At 46.9% G+C, this 17,635-nt stretch overlaps 1 protein-coding gene across 4 annotated transcripts in view; it reads left to right on the forward strand.

The window, feature by feature from the left end:
* GFRA2 (GDNF family receptor alpha 2) overlaps nucleotides 1–17,635 on the forward strand; it is a 303,828-nt gene that overhangs the window by 27,050 nt on the left and 259,143 nt on the right. For all 4 annotated transcript variants that reach the window (XR_014248092.1, XR_014248093.1, XM_082404471.1 and 1 more), the window contains one exon: nucleotides 14,151–14,505. Coding sequence is in view for 2 of the 4 variants with exons in the window: in XM_082404471.1 (XP_082260597.1) it covers nucleotides 14,151–14,505 (355 nt within the window). In the remaining 2 variants the exon portion in view is untranslated. The remainder of the gene's footprint in view (nucleotides 1–14,150; nucleotides 14,506–17,635) is intronic.

The raw sequence follows: 17,635 nt of genomic DNA on the forward strand, positions 1-17,635 counted from the left end.
ACTGCAATGAGAAGCCCACGCACCGCAGTGAAGAGTAGCCCCCGCTCGCCACAACTAGAGAAAGCCTGTGCACGGCAACGAAGACCCAACGTAGCCAAAAATAAATAAATAAAATAAATAAATTTATTAAAAAAAAAAACAAACCTGTCATTTTTCAGGTGAGGAAATGAGACCCAGAGAGGGTCAGGCTTTGTTGGGGGTTTCACACACTTGGGAGAGGTAGAGACAGAATTAGGGCCCAGGTTTCTGACTTCCACTTTAGTGGCCAAGCTGCAGAGCATGGCCTAGGGGCCCAGGGTCAGCTTGAGGGTGGACATGGCCAGAAGCAGAATTAGGGACAAGTGACAAGCGTGGCAGTTTCCTGGAAGGCCAGAAGGAAGAGATGAAAAATTTAAGTCCTATTGCTTTGGAAGCCTTGTGGAAAGGTGAGCATCTTATTTTTGCTCCTCCAGGGAAAGGCCTGTTCTGTGGTTGGAAGGTCTACCTTGATGGGCCTCTCAGTTCGGGGTGGGTGATGGGGTGGTGAAGCTCCCAGGGGACATGCTCTGGTGACAGCAGAGGCCCATCAACTCCCTTCTGCTGAGGATGGGCTTGGTCGATTGATTGTGGGCTGGATGGGGTGTGTGCTTGTTGGGGGACCAGGCCAGGGGCACCTCTGCTTCTCCTCTGAGCCTCTGGTTCTCCAGCTTTGGAAGGCACCCTCAGAATCATGGGGAGCTTGTGAAATCCAGATTCCTGGGTGCCAGCCACAGAGCTCTCGACTGGGAGGGTCTGGGTGGGACTGAGCCTCTGTGGGTAATAGGCAGTTCGAGCGAGTCACAAATGCACCAAAGTTTAAGAACTTCACGTCTAAATCAGTTACTTCCCTTCAAGGGCATGTACACTGTTGCCAGAATGGGAGATGGGCATAGGAATAAATATATATATATTTTTTTCTTTACTAAGAAGTCCATGCTTCTTTCCTGCAGGTTTTCGTTTTCTAACCAGCAGTATGTATGTATGTATGTATGTATGTATTTATTTATTTATTTATTTATTTATTTATTTATTGCTGTGTTGGGTCTTCGTTTCTGTGCGAGGGCTTTCTCTAGTTGTGGCGAGGGGGCGCCACTCTTCATCGCGGTGCGCGGGCCTCTCACTATCGCGGCCTCTCTTGTTGCGGAGCACAGGCTCCAGACGCGCAGGCGCAGTAGTTGTGGCTCACGGGCCCAGCCACTCCGCGGCATGTGGGATCTTCCCAGACCAGGGCTCGAACCCGTGTGCCCTGCATCGGCAGGCAGACTCTCAACCACTGCGCCACCAAGGTTAGCCCCGGAATAAATGTTTTAATTTGAATAGTGGTGCATTTTAACACGTCTTGGAAAAATTCAGAACTAACATAGATGTTATTATTCAGGACAAATCTAGGTAGGTATTGAAAAATTTTAAAAGTGAGTCTGTTGAAGAAATTTAAACATTTCAGTTAATATAAGACTTAAGGGATTTAAAGAAAAAATTCATTAAATATTGGCACAGGTGGTACTGGTAACATGGCCAAAACGATATAGGTGGTACCCGGGTGACTGCGGTTTGGTAAACCTAGCTCTGTGAAAGAAAATATTCAAGGATATCATTTTGAAGATTTAAAGACAGATGGTCATTGGCTTGGGGCAGCGCCCCAGGAGAGAAGGGGGGAGGTGGGTGCCGTTTGGCTGGGGTGAGGCAGTCCCTCTACAGCTGGCCCCTCCTTGTCCCCAGGGGCTGGAGCTGGGAGGATGCGTCCACGGAAGTTTCGGGAAGCGGCCGAGCATGGTTAAATCCCACCTCCCTCTCCTTCGAGCAGCTGTTACCGTTTACTCCTTGGCGCAGCTGTTACCGTTTACTCCTTGGCCCATCTGCGCTCTTCTCAGCAGGCCTGGAGAGCGGGCTGGCCCAGGCCCGGGAGGAATTCCTTGCTCCTGAATCCTTCAAAGGTCCTGTGTGGTCTGTGTAGGGATTGGGGGGGGGGTGGTGGCGGTGGGCTAGCAGGGGCCTCCCTCCCTGCTGTTTGGATATTTTAGTTCAGGGGCTGCGGCCCACACTGGGCTGGTGTTTGCAATCCACCACATCCTTCTTCCTCCCCAGTGGGGACTCTTGAAAAGGATAACAAAGCCTTCTGGACCCGAGGGAGAGGCGCCTTAGTGCAGATGCAGAGGCAGTGGATGGGCTGGGAAGAGGCTGTCCCAGGCCTGCCTGCCCCAGCACGGGCTTCCTCACTTACTGGGGGAGCCGGAACAGCCCAGTCCTGGGCCTTTCTCCACAGTGGAGCGGGGCCCCATCCTCGGCCCACTGGCCACTCTACCCACTCCGGGAGGATCAGAAGGGGCATCTTCCTCGTAAGTAGGCAATTGCTGTTACTTTCGCCACCTTTTTGTGTGTGTGTGTGTGTGTGTGTGTGTGTGTGTGTGTTTCCTAGGAAATTTACCAAGTTTGGGCCCCGGGGGTTTACATTTCCCACCCCCTTAGCAAAAGCTTTCACTATTCAAGCTCCAAATGGAAGCCGCTGAGGCTGTAATTACACCACATTAGCTCGGGAACATACTGAGGGGAGCGGGAAGGTGCACCTGGGAACCTGAGAGCAGCCGTGGGCCTAAATTAGCTGCTGTTCATTGGCGGTTGTCACCCTGCTCCTCTCTGGGGCCCCTCATGTCCTTGCTCTCCTCCACCTCAGCCCCAGGCTGCTTGACTGTTCGCTTCCACCAGCCAGCGTCCTGACAGGTGCACTGAATGGGAAGGAACGCCCTGGCTGGTCCGGGAGAGCCCTCCCATGGAAGTGGTGCCCCAGAATAGCCTTCGTGTAGACAGGCGTCCTTGGGTCCTCGCCTGGCCCGGGCAGAGTGGCTTGGCAGCTGCTCAGAGAACCGCTTGGGAGGCTACGTGCCTCGCCCCCCGCCCTGCCCCATGGCTGACAGCTCTTGCATGGGTGCCTGGCATCGTCTCTGGTGGTCCCTCTCCCAGGCTGCACCTCCGGGCACGCTGGACTGCTGTCGGCTCCTTCCAGCCTCTGACCTTGCTGTTTTTCTCTCTGCCTGGGACCCCCTTTCCAGTCTTTTTGCTTCCTCTCCCTCATCATGTAGGTTGCAGGAGTGCTGTTGCTGCTTCTGGGACCCCCTGGTCTGGGCAGGCTGCTTTCCTCTTGGCTCCTGCAGGCAGTGCCCTCACCTCCCCAGCACATCAGCATCACCTCAACCTTGACCCCAGCCACGTGTCTGGGGAGGTGCCTGGCACATGGTGGACCCTCAAAGATTTGTTAATTGAATGGGTAGGAAAACGAACCTTGATTCCCTTTCTGCCCTAATTCCCCTTTTATTTTTACAAGAAGGGAGGGAACTTCTTTCTTTCTGCCTTCATAGGGCTGTTGTTGTCTGGGTAGGATATTGGGGTGATGGTTCAGTCGTCGATGATCGCCCCCCTACTTTCACTTCTGAACACTTCCGGGCTGGACCCCCCATTGATGCTTGACTGCACGTGGTCTTGTACTGACTGCTGTTGCTGGCCCTGTGTCATTTTTGGCTTCCTTAATAATATTAGCCACATTTTTTGAACACTTATTAGATACTGTACTAAATACATTTATTTTTTCACTCATCAAATACAGATACAGCATTCACTATGTATCAGACACTGGCATCTATGGAATTAGCAGTGAGTACAACTGACAAAACCCCTGCTTTCATGGAGCTTATATTTGGTAGAAAAATACAAATGACTAAATAAGTATATATGATGGCAGATGGTGATGAGTAATCTGGGGAAAAGAGATCAGAGTAGGGGGTGAAGGGAGTGACTCGTTATTATGTATAGGGTGGTCAGGAAGGACTCACAGATAAAGTAACATTGAGCAGAGACCTGAAAGAAGTGAGGAAAGGAGCTGTGTGGTCATGGGGGTGGGGGAGAGCTTCCTAGGCAGAAAACAGCACATGCAAAGGCCCTGAGGTCGGGTCATGATTGGCATTCTCCAGGAAGAGTAAGGAGGCCAGTGTGGCTGGAAGGGAGTAAGTGAACAGGGGGAATGAGTAGGAAGTGAGGTCGTATACGGCAGTGCTGGCTAATGGAAGTATGTTATGAGTCACATATGCAATTCTAAAATTTCTTTCCTTTTTTAAAATTTTTATTGGAGTAGAGTTGATTTACAGTGTTGCGTTAGTTTCAGGTGTACTGCAAAGTGAATCAGTAATACATATACATATATCTACTCTTTTTTATTTTATTTATTTTTTTTTGACTTTTAGAATCTTATTTATTTTTTTATACAGCAGGTTCTTGTTAGTTATCCATTTTATACATATTAGTGTCTGTATGTCAATCCCAATCTCCCAATTCATCACCCCCCCACCCCCCGCCCCGCCACTTTTCCCCCTTGGTGTCCATAGGTTTTTTCTCTACATCTGTGTCTATTTCTGCCCTGCAAACCGGTTCATCTGTACCATTTTTCTAGGTTCCACATATATGCGTTAATATACGATATTTGTTTTTCTCTTTCTGAATTACTTCACTCTGTATAACAGTCTCTAGATTCATCCACGTCTGTACAAATGACCCAATTTTGTTCCTTTTTATGGCTGAGTAATATTCCATTGTATATATATACACATTGTCTTTATCCATTCATCTGTCGATAGGCATTTAGGTTGCTTCCATGACCTGGCTGTTGTAAATAGTGCTGCAATGAACATTGGGGTGCATGTGTCTTTTATAATTATGGTTTTCTAGGGTATATGCCCAGTAGTGGGATTGCTGGGTCATATGGTAGTTCTATTTTTAGCTTTTTAAGGAACCTCCATACTGTTCTCCATAGTGGCTGTATCAATTTACATTCCCACCAACAGTGCAAGAGGGTTCCCTTTTCTCCACACCCTCTCCAGCATTTGTTGTTTGTAGATTTTCTGATGATGCCCATTCTAACTGGTGTGAGGTGATACCTTGTTGTAGTTTTGATTTGCATTTCTCTAATCATTAGTGATGTTGAGCAGCTTTTCATGTGCTTCTTGGCCATCTGTATGTCTTCTTTGGAGAAATGTCTATTTAGGTCTTCTGCCCATTTTTGGATTGGGTTGTTTGTGTTTTTAATATTGAGCTACATGAGCTGTTTATATAGTTTGGAGATTAATCCTCTGTCTGTTGATTCATTTACAAATATTTTCTCCCATTCTGAGGGTTGTCTTTTTGTCTTGTTTGTAGTTTCCTTTGCTGTGCAAAAGCTTTTAAGTTTCATTAGGTCCCATTTGTTTATTTTTGTTTTTATTTCCATTACTCTAGGAGGTGGATCAAAAAGATCCTGCTGTGATTTATGTCAAAGAGTGTTCTTCCTATGTTTTCCTCTAAGAGTTTTATAGTGTCCGGTCTCACATTTAGGTCTCTAATCCATTTTGAGTTTATTTTTGTGTATTGTGTTAGGGCATGTTCTAATTTCATTCTTTTACATGTAGCTGTCCAGTTTTCCCAGCACCACTTATTGAAGAGACTGTCTTTTCTCCATTGTATATCCTTGCCTTCTTTGTCATAGATTAGTTGACCATAGGTGCGTGGGTTTATCTCTGGCCTTTCTATCCTGTTCCATTGATCTATATTTCTGTTTTTTGTGCCAGTACCATATTGTCTTGTTTACTGTAGCTTTGTAGTATAGTCTGAAGTCAGGGAGTCTGATTCCTCCAGCTCCGTTTTTTTCCCTCAAGACTGCTTTGGCTATTCGGGGTCTTTTGTGTCTCCATACAAATTTTAAGATTTTTTTGTTCTAGTTCTGTAAAGAATGTCATTAGTAATTTGAGAGGGATTGCATTGAATCTGTAGATTGCTTTGGGTACTATAGTCATTTTCACAATATTGATTCTTCCAATCTAAGAACATGGTATCTCTCTCCATCTGTTTGTATCATCTTTAATTTCTTTCAACAGTGTCTTATAGTTTTCTGCATACAGGTCTTTTGTCTCCCTAGGTAGGTTTATTCCTAGGTATTTTTGTTGCAATGGTAAATGGGAGTGTTTCCTTAATTTCTCTTTCAGATTTTTCATCATTAGTGTATAGGAATGCAAGAGATTTTTGTGCATTAATTTTGTATCCTGCTACTTTACCAAATTCATTGATTAGCTCTAGTAGTTTTCTGGTGGCATCTTTAGGATTCTCTGTGTATAGTATCATGTCATCTGCAAACAGTGACAGTTTTAGTTCTTCGTTTCCAATTTGTATTCCTCTTATTTCTTTTTCTTCTCTGATTGCTGTGGCTAGGACTTCCAAAACTATGTTGAATAATAGTGGTGAGAGTGGACATCCTTGTCTTGTTCCTGATCTTAGAGGAAATGCTTTCAGTTTTTCACCGTTGAGAATGATGTTTGCTGTGGGTTTGTCATATATGGCCTTTATTATGTTGAGGTAGGTTCCCTCTATGCCCACTTTCTGGAGAGTTTTTATCATAAATGGGTGTTGAATTTTGTCAAAAGCTTTTTCTGCATCTATTGAGATGATCATATGGTTTTTATTCTTCAGTTTGTTAATATGGTGTATCACATTGATTGATTTGCATATATTGAAGAATCCTTGCATCCCTGGGAGAAATCCCACTTGATCATGGTGTATGATCCTTTTAATGTGTTGTTGGATTCTGTTTGTAGTATTTTGTTGAAGAGTTTTGCATCTATATTCATCAGTGATATTGGCCTGTAATTTTCTTTTTTTGTAGTGTCTTTGTCTGGTTTTGGTATCAGGGTGATGGTGGCCTCATAGAATGAGTTTGGGAGTGTTCCTTCCTCTGCAATTTTTTGGAAGTGTTTGAGAAGGATGGGTGTTAGCTCTTTTCTAAATGTTTGATAGAATTCACCTGTGAAGCCATCTGGTCCTGGACTTTTGTTTGTTGGAAGATTTTTAATCACAGTTTCAATTTCAATACTTGTGATTGGTCTGTTCATATTTTCTATTTCTTCCTGGTTCAGTCTTGGAAGGTTATACCTTTCTAAGAATTTGTCCATTTCTTCCAGGTTGTCCATTTTATTGGCATAGAGATGCTTGTAGTAGTCTCTTAGGATACTTTGTATTTCTGCGGTGTCTGCTGTAACTTCTCCTTTTTCATTTCTAATTTTATTGATTTGAGTCCTTTCCCTCTTTTTCTTGAAGAGTCTGGCTAATGGCTTATCAATTTTGTTTATCTTCTCAAGAACCAGCTTTTAGTTTTATTGATCTTTGCTATTGTCTTCTTTGTTTCTATTTCATTTATTTCTGCTCTGATCTTTATGATATCTTTCCTTGTACCAACTTTGGGTTTTGTTTGTTTTTCTTTCTCTAGTTCCTTTAGGTATAAGGTTAGATTGTTTATTTGAGATTTTTCTTGTTTCTTAAGGTAGGCTTGTATTGCTATAAACTTCCCTCTTAGAACTGCTTTTGCTGCATCCCATAGGTTTTGGATCATCGTGTTTTCATTGTCATTTGTCTCAAGGTATTTTTTGATTTCCTCTTTGATTTCTTCAGTGATCTCTTGGTTATTTAGTAACATATTGTTTAGCCTCCATGTGTTTGTGTTTTTTACGTTTTTTTCCCTGTAATTGATTTCTAATCTCATATCATTGTGGTCAGAAAAGATGCCTTGATATGATTTCAGCTTTCTTAAATTTACTGAGGCTTGATTTGTGACCCAAGATGTGATCTATCCTGGAGAATGTTCTGTGTGCACTTGAGAAGAAAGTGTAATCTGCTGTTTTTGGATGGAATGTCTTATAAATATCAATTAAATCTATCTGGTCTACTGTGTCATTTAAAGCTTGTGTCTCCTTATTAGTTTTCTGTTTGGATGATCTGTCCATTGGTGTAAGTGAGGTGTTAAAAGTCCCCCACTATTATTGTGTTACTGTCGATTTCCTCTTTTATAGATGTTAGCTGCTGCCTTATGTATTGAGGTACTTCTATGTTGGGTGCATATATACTTATAATTGTTATATCTTCTTCTTGGATTGATCCCTTGATCATTATGTAGTGTCCTTCCTTGTCTCTTGTAACATTCTTTATTTTAAACATTTATCATTCTTTATTCTCTATTTTATCTGATATAAGTATTGCTACTCCAGCTTTCTGTTGATTTCCATTTGCATGGAATATCTTTTTCCATCCCCTCACTTTCAGTCTGTATGTGTCCCTAGGTCTGAAGTGGGTCTCTTGTAGACAGCATATATATAGGTCTTGTTTTTGTATCCATTCAGCAAGCCTGTGTCTTTTGGTTGGAGCATTTAATCCATTCACGTTTAAGGTAATTATCGATACGTATGTTCCTATTACCATTTTCTGAATTGTTATGGGTTTGTTTTTGTAAGTCCTTTTCTTCTCTTGTGTTTCCCACTTAGAGACGTTCCTTTAGCATTTGTTGAAGAGCTGGTTTGGTGGTGCTGAATTCTCTTAGCTTTTGGTCGTCAGTAAAGCTTTTGATTTCTACCTCGAATCTGAATGAGATCCTTGCTGGGTAGAGTAATCTTGGTTGTAGGTTCTTCCCTTTCATCACTTTAAATATATCATGCCACTCCCTTCTGGCTTGTAGAGTGTCTACTGAGAAATCAGCTGTGAACCTTATGGGAGTTCCCTTGTATGTTATTTGTCGTTTTTTCCTGTTGCTTTCAATAAGTTTTCTTTGTCTTTAAGTTTTGTCAATTTGATTACCATGTGTCTCGGCGTGTTTCTCCTTGGGTTTATCCTGTATGGGACTCTCTGTGCTTCCTGGACTTGGGTGGCTATTTCCTTTCCCATGTTAGGGAAGTTTTCGGCTAAAATCTCTTCAAATATTTTCTCAGGTCCTTTCTCTCTCTCTTCTCCTTCTGGGACCCCTATAATGCGAATGTTGTTGTGTTTAATGTTGTCCCAGAGGTCTCTTAGGCTGTCTTCATTTCTTTTCATTCTTTTTTTTTAATTCTGTTCCGCGGCAGAGAATTCCACCATTCTGTCTTCCAGGTCACTTATCCATTCTTCTGCCTCAGTTATTCTGTTATTGATTCCTTTTAGTGTATTTTTCATTTCATTTATTGTATTGTTCATCTCTGTTCATTTGTTCTTTAATTCTTCTAGATCTTTGTTAAACATTTCTTGCGTCTTCTTGATCTTTGCCTCCATTCTTTTTCAGAGGTCCTGGATCATCTTCACTACCATTATTCTGAATTCTTTTTCTGGAAGGTTGCCTATCTCCACTTCATTTAGTCATTTTTCTGGGGTTTTATCTTGTTCCTTCATCTGATACATAGCCCTCTGCCTTTTCATCTTGTCTATCTTTCTGTGAATGTGATTTTTGTTCCACAGGCTGCAGGATTGTAGTTCTTCTTGCTTCTGCTGTCTGCCCTCTGGTGGATGAAGCTATCTAAGAGGCTTGTGCAAGTTTCCTAATGGGAGGGACTGGTGGTGGGTAGAGCTAGGTGTTGCTCTTGTGAGCAGAGCTCAGTAAAACTTTAATCTGCTTGTCTGCTGATAGGTGGGGCTGAGTTCCCTCCCTGTTCATTGTTTGGCCTGAGGCAACCCAACACTGGAGCCTACCCGGCTCTTTGGTGGGGCTAATGGCAGACTCTGGGAGAGCTCCTGCCAAGGAGTACTTCCGAGGCTTTCTGCTGCCAGTGTCCTTGTCCTCACGTTGAGCCACAGCCACCCACTGCCTCTGCAAGAGACCCTCCAACACTAGCAGTTAGGTCTGGTTCAGTCTCCTATGCAGTCACTGCTCCTTCCCCTGGGTCCCAGTGCGCACACTACTTTGTGTGTGCCCTCCAAGAGTGGAGTCTCTGTTTCCCCCAGTCCTGTTGGAGTCCTGCAATCAAAACCCGCTAGCCTGCAAAGTCTGCTTTTCTAGGAATTCCTCCTCCCATTGCCGGACCCCCAGGTTGGGAAGCCTGACGTGGGGCTCAGAACCTTCACTCCAGTGGGTGGACTTCTGTGGTATAAGTGGTCTCCAGTTTGTGAGTCACCCACCCAGCAGTTACGGGATTTGATTTTGTTGTGATTGCACCCCTCCTACCATCTCATTGTGGCTTCTCCTTTGTCTTTGGATGTGGGCTATCTTTTCTGGTGAGTTCCAGTGTCTTCCTGTCGATGATTGTTCAGCAGTTAATTGTGATTCTGGTGCTCTCGCAAGAGGGAATGAGCGCACGTCCTTCTACTCCTCCATCTTGAACCAATCTCCTACTCTTTTTTAGATTCTTGTCCCATATCGGTCATTACAGACTATTGAGCAGAGTTCCCTGTGCTACACAGTAGGTCGTTACTAGTTATCTATTTTAATTTTTTTTAAAATTTTATTTATTTATTTATGGCTGTGTTGGGTCTTCGTTTCTGCGCAAGGGCTTTCCCTAATTGCGGCAAGTGGGGGCCACTCTTCATCGCGGTGCGTGGGCCTCTCACTATCGCGGCCTCTCTCGTTGTGGAGCACAGGCTCCAGACGCGCAGGCTCAGCAATTGTGGCTCACAGGCCTATTTGCTCTGCGGCATGTGGGATCTTCCCAGACCAGGGCTCGAACCCGTGTCCCCCGCGTTGGCAGGCAGATTCTCAACCACTGCGCCACCAGGGAAGCCCAAGTTATCTATTTTATATATAGTAGTGTGTATAAGTCAAAACCAGTCTCTCAATTTATCCCCCCCAACAATTCTAAAATTTCTGATAGGTGCATTAAAAAAGTTAAAAAGAAGCAAGTAAAATTAAGAATACTTTTGTTTAACACAATATATCCAAAATATTATCGCTTCAACATGTAACCAGGTAAAACATTGTTTGAAATGAAATGCTTTACATTATTATTTTTTCTTATTAAGACTTTAAGATCTGGTGTGCACATCTCATTTCGGGCTAGCTCCATTTCAAGTTCAATGGCCACATGAAGTAATGGCTGCCATATTGGACAACACACATATAGAGCCTTGTGGACCCTGCCAAGGCCTCTGAATGAGATGGGGAAGCCATTGGAAGCTTTGGGGCCCAGGAGCGTTATCTCTGACTTAGGTTCTAGAAGATTCGCTCCAGCTGTGATGAGAGAAGATTGCTGTGGGGTGGGAGGCAAAAGGACAGAGCAGGGAGACTGGGAAGGAGGCCTTTACCAGTACACAGTGACAATGGCTTGGACCGAGGTGGGGGCAGTGGTGGTGGTAAGAGTGGCTGGATTCTGGGTGTATTCTCCCAGGTCTTTCTGCTGTGGATAAGAGAGCAGTCAAGGGAGGGCCAAGATTTTTGGCCTGAGCTACTGGAAGGCTGGAGTTGTTTTCAGAGGGATGAGGAAGACCCGGGGTGGGGGGCAGCCTTGGGGGAACGTGGGGTGTGGTTTGAGACGCGGGTGACAACCTTTCAGGTAGAGTTGGTGGGCAGGCAGCTGGACATATGAGTCTGGGGTTCAGAGCGGAGGTCCCTGCCCTGGCTGTGGGTATAAATTTGGGAGTTGACAGTGTATTGATGGTGTGTAAGGCCGTGCATGAGTGGAGGGACCTGGGGAGTGGGTGCACATAGAGGAAAGGGGGCTGAGCCCTGGTGGAGAAGATGGAACCAGCGAAGGAGGCCTGGAGGGAGAGCACAGGGAGGCAGCAGGAAGGCTGTGAGAAAAGGGGGGCTGGGGCAGCCACCAGTTGTGTCCAGTGTGCCGATGGGCAGGGGAGGAGGAACCCCCAGGGTCTCTGATCACCGCCAAGGAAGGAGGCAAATGCCAGGCTGCCTTGGGTCCAGGAGAGAACGGGAGGGGAGAAAGTGACTACTGGTATAGATGACTCGTTTGAGGGGTTTTGCTTTAAAGAGGAGCAGAAAGATAGGGTGGTAGCTTAGCAGTGGGCGTGTGGTCACAAGAAGTTCTTTTGTTCTCTTAAAGATGGGCAATGTAATAGCAGATGGGGATGATCTAGTAGACAGGGCAAAATTATCACGAGGGAGAGAGAGAGAAAAATGAGCTCATTCATGCTCACAGCAGCGCTATGAAGTAGGTACTATTTTCCAGACAGGGAGACTGAGGCAAAGGAAGGTCCAGCCACTCGCCCAAGGCCGCGCAGCTGATAAGCAGCAGGATGAGTAATCGATGCAGATGCCTCAGTTTTAGGACCCCCAGTCTTAATCATTCTGCTGTTGTGCCTCTTCGTTTCCTAGCTAGATTTGTGAGGTCTTCGAGAAGGGGCTCCTCTTACACGTACGGGTCCAGCCCAGCACCTGGCAGGGAGAGGGCTGTGCAGAGGTGAGACTTGATAGATCACTAATGACCAGGTGATTGGAACACAGGGACCTGTGCTGGAAGTGCCATGGGAGGGTAGATGTGGCCACACCCTAGTCTTTCCCACCCTCTGTGGGGCAGGGCCTCGCGTGGATAGGGTAGTGCTCAAGAAATACTGAAAAGCATTTGTTGGGTGGATGAGGAATGAATGAAAGACCGTGGCTCATCCATCCTAGAACCTAAGTCGGTGGCTCTCCCTGGTGTACCACGGTGCTGGCCAGATATGGGCTCCTGCTCTGGTTTGCTGCCAGTGTGCTAGAAGATCTCCCATCCAGCTCTCACCAGAATGTCATGGGGTGGCGGGTGAGGGGCCTGTGCGGACTGAATTCCTGCCTCCCCACTCTGTCTGTCATCAGGATGGACAAGAGGTGCTCTGCAGGTGGGAGTAGGCTGGTGGCTGGGGGGGTCCCTGTGCCATGTGTTCCCCTCAGAACAGCTGAGACTTGGGGGGTGGGGCAGACACCACAGAAGGAACCTGACAATTCCTGGGATCACCAAGGTGTTTTGCTCCACAGGCAGTGGCATGAAGCTCAAAGCCACGGCTCTCATGCCAAGGTCCCAGCCTCCAGCTCATCTGCGCTTTGCTTGATTAAGGGCTCAGCCCTGCTGGAGCCTGAGGCTGGCCTTCAGCCTCCTCCTCACGCTGCCGAGCTCCCAGCCCAGCGCTTGCTTTCAGTGGTCTCGGCACTAACTGGCTGCAATAGCAGTCCCACCCCATGGGGCCTTTTGAAATGTGTGGGGACAGTTTCAGTGGTCACAGTGGTGGGGGCAAGGATGGTGGCCGTGGTGCTATTGGTACCCTGGCTGCTGAAGATCCCATAGTGGGAACTTCCTAAGGGCCAGCAGTGCTCCCTGACCGGAAGCCCTGCTCACATGTGTGGCCTTGGGTGCCCAGGGACCCGGGGACCCACTTTGCATCAGTGGCCACCCAGTTGTGTGCTCTTGAGCCAGTCCCTTTGTTTCCCCATATCCCACTTTTGTGAACAGGGCCACGAACACCTAGTTGCTTGCTTTTTCGCCTTGTGATATATATATTTTTTAAATCAAAGTATAGTTGATTCACAATATTGTGTTAGTTTCAGGTGTACAGCAAAGTAATTCAGTTATATACATATATATATATTTTCAGATCATTTTCCATTATAGGTTATTATAAGATACTGAATACAGTTCCTTGTGCTATATAGTAAATCCTTGTTGCTTATCTCTTTTATGTATAGTAGTTTGTATCTGTTAATCCCGTACCCCTAATTTATCCCTCCCCCTCCCCTTTCCCCTCTGGTCTTGTTTGTCTTCTATGTCTGTGAGTCTGTTTCTGTTTTGTGTACAGATTCATTTGTATTATTTTTTAGATTCCACATATAAGTGATATCATATAATATTTGTCTTCCTCTGACTTTCATCACTTAGTATGATAATCTCTAGGTCCATCCATGTTGCTGCGAATGGCATTATTTCATTCTTTTTTATGGCTGAGTAGTATTCCATTGTATATATACACCACATCTTCTTTATGCATTCATCTGTTGATGGACACTTAGGTTGTTTCCATGTCTTGGCTATTGTAAATAGCGCTGCTATGAACATTAGGGTGCATGTATCTTTTCAAATTAGAGTTTTCGCCTTCTCTGGTTATATGCCCAGGAGTGGGATAGCTGGATCATTTGGTAGCTCTATTTTTAGCTTTTTAAAAGAATCTTCATACTGTTTTTGAAATAAGTTTTAAATAAGACTTTGGTTTAATAGTTGTCATCCTAAAAGCGCACCGTACATACAGCTTGCTCAGTGGACCCGCATATTAACTCACTTGATCTTCATCACAGCCTTAGGCGGGAGGGCTGCTAAGCGATCCGCATCTCACAGATGAGCAAGCCGAGTCAGAGAGCACTGTGACCCTGGGGGGCGTCCCCAGCATGGGCTGACTGCCCCCTTCCTTCCCTGCAGGGACAGGGGCAGACCCGGCAGTCAGCGCCAAGAGCAACCACTGCCTGGATGCCGCCAAAGCCTGCAACCTGAACGACAACTGCAAGAAGCTGCGCTCCTCCTACATCTCCATCTGCAACCGCGAGATCTCGCCCACTGAGCGCTGCAACCGCCGCAAGTGCCACAAGGCCCTGCGCCAGTTCTTTGACCGCGTGCCCAGCGAGTACACCTACCGCATGCTCTTCTGCTCCTGCCAGGACCAGGCGTGCGCCGAGCGCCGCCGCCAGACCATCCTGCCCAGCTGCTCTTACGAGGACAAGGAGAAGCCCAACTGCCTGGACCTCCGCAGCCTGTGCCGGACGGACCACCTCTGCAGGTAGGGGCCGCCGCAGCTCCGAGGGGAGTCGGCTGGGGTGCTCTGCCTGCTCGGCATTCCCGAGTTCGCTGGGTTACGATCTTGAGCCCGGAAGAGAGGGTGACTCGGACATGTGCAAAACGAATTGTCATTCATTCATTCATTCATCCTTCCCTTCCTTCCTTCATCCATCCTTCCATCCATCCATCCATCCATCCATCCATTCATCCATCCATCCATCCATCCATCCATCCATCCATCCATCCATCCATCCATCCATCTGTTCATCCATTCATTCATCTGCCCATTCATTTATTCAGCACAGGTTTATCATTTGCCTGCTGTGTGCCCAGCTGCAAGCTAAGCACCATGGGGGAAACCAAGATGAACCACCCTAGGAGCTCCTAATTTAACATCATAGACCCTAGAGGCTGGAGTAAGAAGGGACCTTCAGTGACTTTAGGTCCACTTCTAAAGGAAGCCCACCCATTATCCCAGTGAGGTCCTGTGGCCGTCATGGAAGGGCTCTTGCACATCCCAGAGGCAGCTCCTTCCACACTGACAGCTGAGCTCATCTAGTGTTGGGTGGAGCATGGGGACTCCGACGGTCCTGGGTTTGAATCCTGACTTTTCCACTTACTAGCTGTGTGATTTGGAGCAGGTTTTTTAAATGTCCTGAGTGTCCATCCCTTCACCCATGAAATGGGAATAAAAATACCCAAGGCACAGCATTATTGTAAGGATTAGATGACATGTGTGTTAAAGCTTAGCACAGAGTTTGGCATAAAGTAATTGCTTAATAAGTGTCTAATTATTTGGAAGGTTTGTTTTGCTACAGTGAGTTGAAATTTGCCTCTGTGATTCTTCTGTTTTTCCCGTTTATTATTAACCATTTATTGAACCTCTCTTGCATCAAGTGCATGGTTCTAAGGCTTAGGCACGCAGAGGTGAACACGACGCTCTCCAAGGAGCACCCAGTCCAGAAGGGAGACAGACAAGGGGAGCAGAGATCCCAGTGCAGTGGGCTGAGGGCTGTGGGCTCCCAGAGGAGGGTGCACAGAAGAAGGGCATCTGCCTCAGCCTGGGGGTCCAGAGGACGGGGCCTTGAGCTGAACCTTGGAACATGAGAAGGAGAAAGCCAGGGAATGAGTCTGGCATGCAAATAAAAGGAACATGTAATGGGGCCACATGTTGTTGGAGGGCAGCTGTTAGATGGATGTATGGATGAGGGAGAAACATCTTTTGCACAGAATTATTTGTTGTGTTATTTGTATGTGGGGAAAGGATATGCAAAGGCTGGAGGGTAGGAGAGAGCCTGTGGTTATGGGCACCTGCAGGTGGTGGGTGCACGTGGAGTGTGGGCCACGGGGTGGGAGGGCCAGCGGTGAGGCTTCTAGGGAGACAGGGATTGTGATCACACAGATAAGCAGAGACTGCTTACTCTACCCCAGACGCTGGTCTATTATATGGTTTATCTCATTAATCCTTGCAACAAGGCGACGAGGTAGGTACCGTTATCGTCTTTATCTGTCAAATGATCAGAGTCATAGAAAGTAACTTGCCCAAGGTCACACAGCTCATGCATTTGAGAGCTGGATCCGATCTCCAGTGCTTTCCTCCCAGTGTAGCCCACTGGCCTGGGCTAAGATAGTGGCTGTGGGCATGGGGAGAAGTGTATCAGTTCAGAGATGATTGGTAAGTAGACTTGACAGGACTGGGGACTGGTTGAAAGTTCCCTGGAGGGAGAGGCATTTCTGTTTTGTTTACTCCGCACCTGGTCCTGCACATAGAGCCTGGCGCATGGCGAGCGCTCCATGAACATTACTTGAATGGATACATGAATGGTGGCCACCATGTTTACTGGGTGAATAATTCTGGGGCGATGGATCATTCAGCAGTGGGGGTGCGCAGCATCTGAGATGGCGGTGCGGGGGGGACCATTGCCATCCCCGTTGCAATGTCTGGGGCATTTGGACCTGTGGGCCTGGAGCTCGGTAAAGAGGTTGGAGTGGAGAAATGGGGTTGGGGGTTGCGGCGGGGACTGGAGGATGGGGCTGCAGAGGGAAGGGAGCTCAGGGCCTGTGTGGCTGAAGGGGAGGCGCTACCTCGGTTTGGAAAATGAGCTGGAGTTCGGAGAAGGGCTGATCCCCGCAGGGCTGGGAAAGCCTGAAGAAAGTGGGCTTTTCTCTTTTGCTTACTTAAAGAAACATACCTTATCGCTTACAAAAACAATGGGGGCGATTTCAAATAAAATATGCGCACTACAAGAGGATGGTTAAAAGTAGAAACCGAGGGACTTCCCTGGTGGCGCAGTGGTTAAGAATCTGCCTGCCAACGCAGGGGACACGGGTTCGAGCCCTGGTCCGGGAAGATCCCGCATGCCGCGGAGCAGCTAAGCCCGTGCGCCACAACTACTGAGCCTGTGCTCTAGAGCCCGCAAGCCATAACTACTGAGCCCACATGCCGCAACTACTGAGCCCGCGAGCTGCAACTATTGAAGCCCGCTCGCCTAGAGCCCGTGCTCCGCGACAAAGATAAGCCACCGCAATGAGAAGCCCGTGCACCGCAATGAGGAGGGGCCCCCACTCGCCGCAACTAGAGAAAGCCCGAATGCAGCAATGAAGACCCAACGCAGCCAAAAAAAAAAGGCAAAAAAAACCTAGAAACTGAAGGCCCACAAAAGGAAGTCAGGAGTCTGGTGGGGTTCCTGGGCTGGGGCTCAGTTTCCTGAGAGCTGAGAGAAAGCCAAGACTGGATGGGCCATGTCACTCCCCAAATGTGACGGAAGGAGCCTATTCATTCTTGGATGGAAATGCATTTCTCCTTGTCCTAAATGCTAAACTGACCTGGTCAGGCTGCACAACAAACGGTGTATGTGGGGTGACAGGATGGACGAGGGAGTGGAGGGGCTGGAGCGCCAGCCTGAGTCCAGGCTCATTGACCACAAGCCAGGGTGTCAGGACCAAGGCCAGGTGCACCACTGCCCGGCATCAAACCTCAGGTGGACATCTCTACAGGGGTCCTGAGCCAGAGCAGCCTTGTGAACACCCTTTATTAGTGGTGTTTTAAGGGAGGACGACATGTGCAGCTCCTAAGGAGGTTGAAGAGCAGTGGAGCAGGGTGGTTTTGGTGGCCTGTAGAACATCTGTGT

The sequence above is a fragment of the Balaenoptera borealis genome (genome assembly GCF_965194805.1).
Source record: "Balaenoptera borealis genome assembly, chromosome: 8".
NCBI lineage: Eukaryota > Metazoa > Chordata > Mammalia > Artiodactyla > Balaenopteridae > Balaenoptera > Balaenoptera borealis.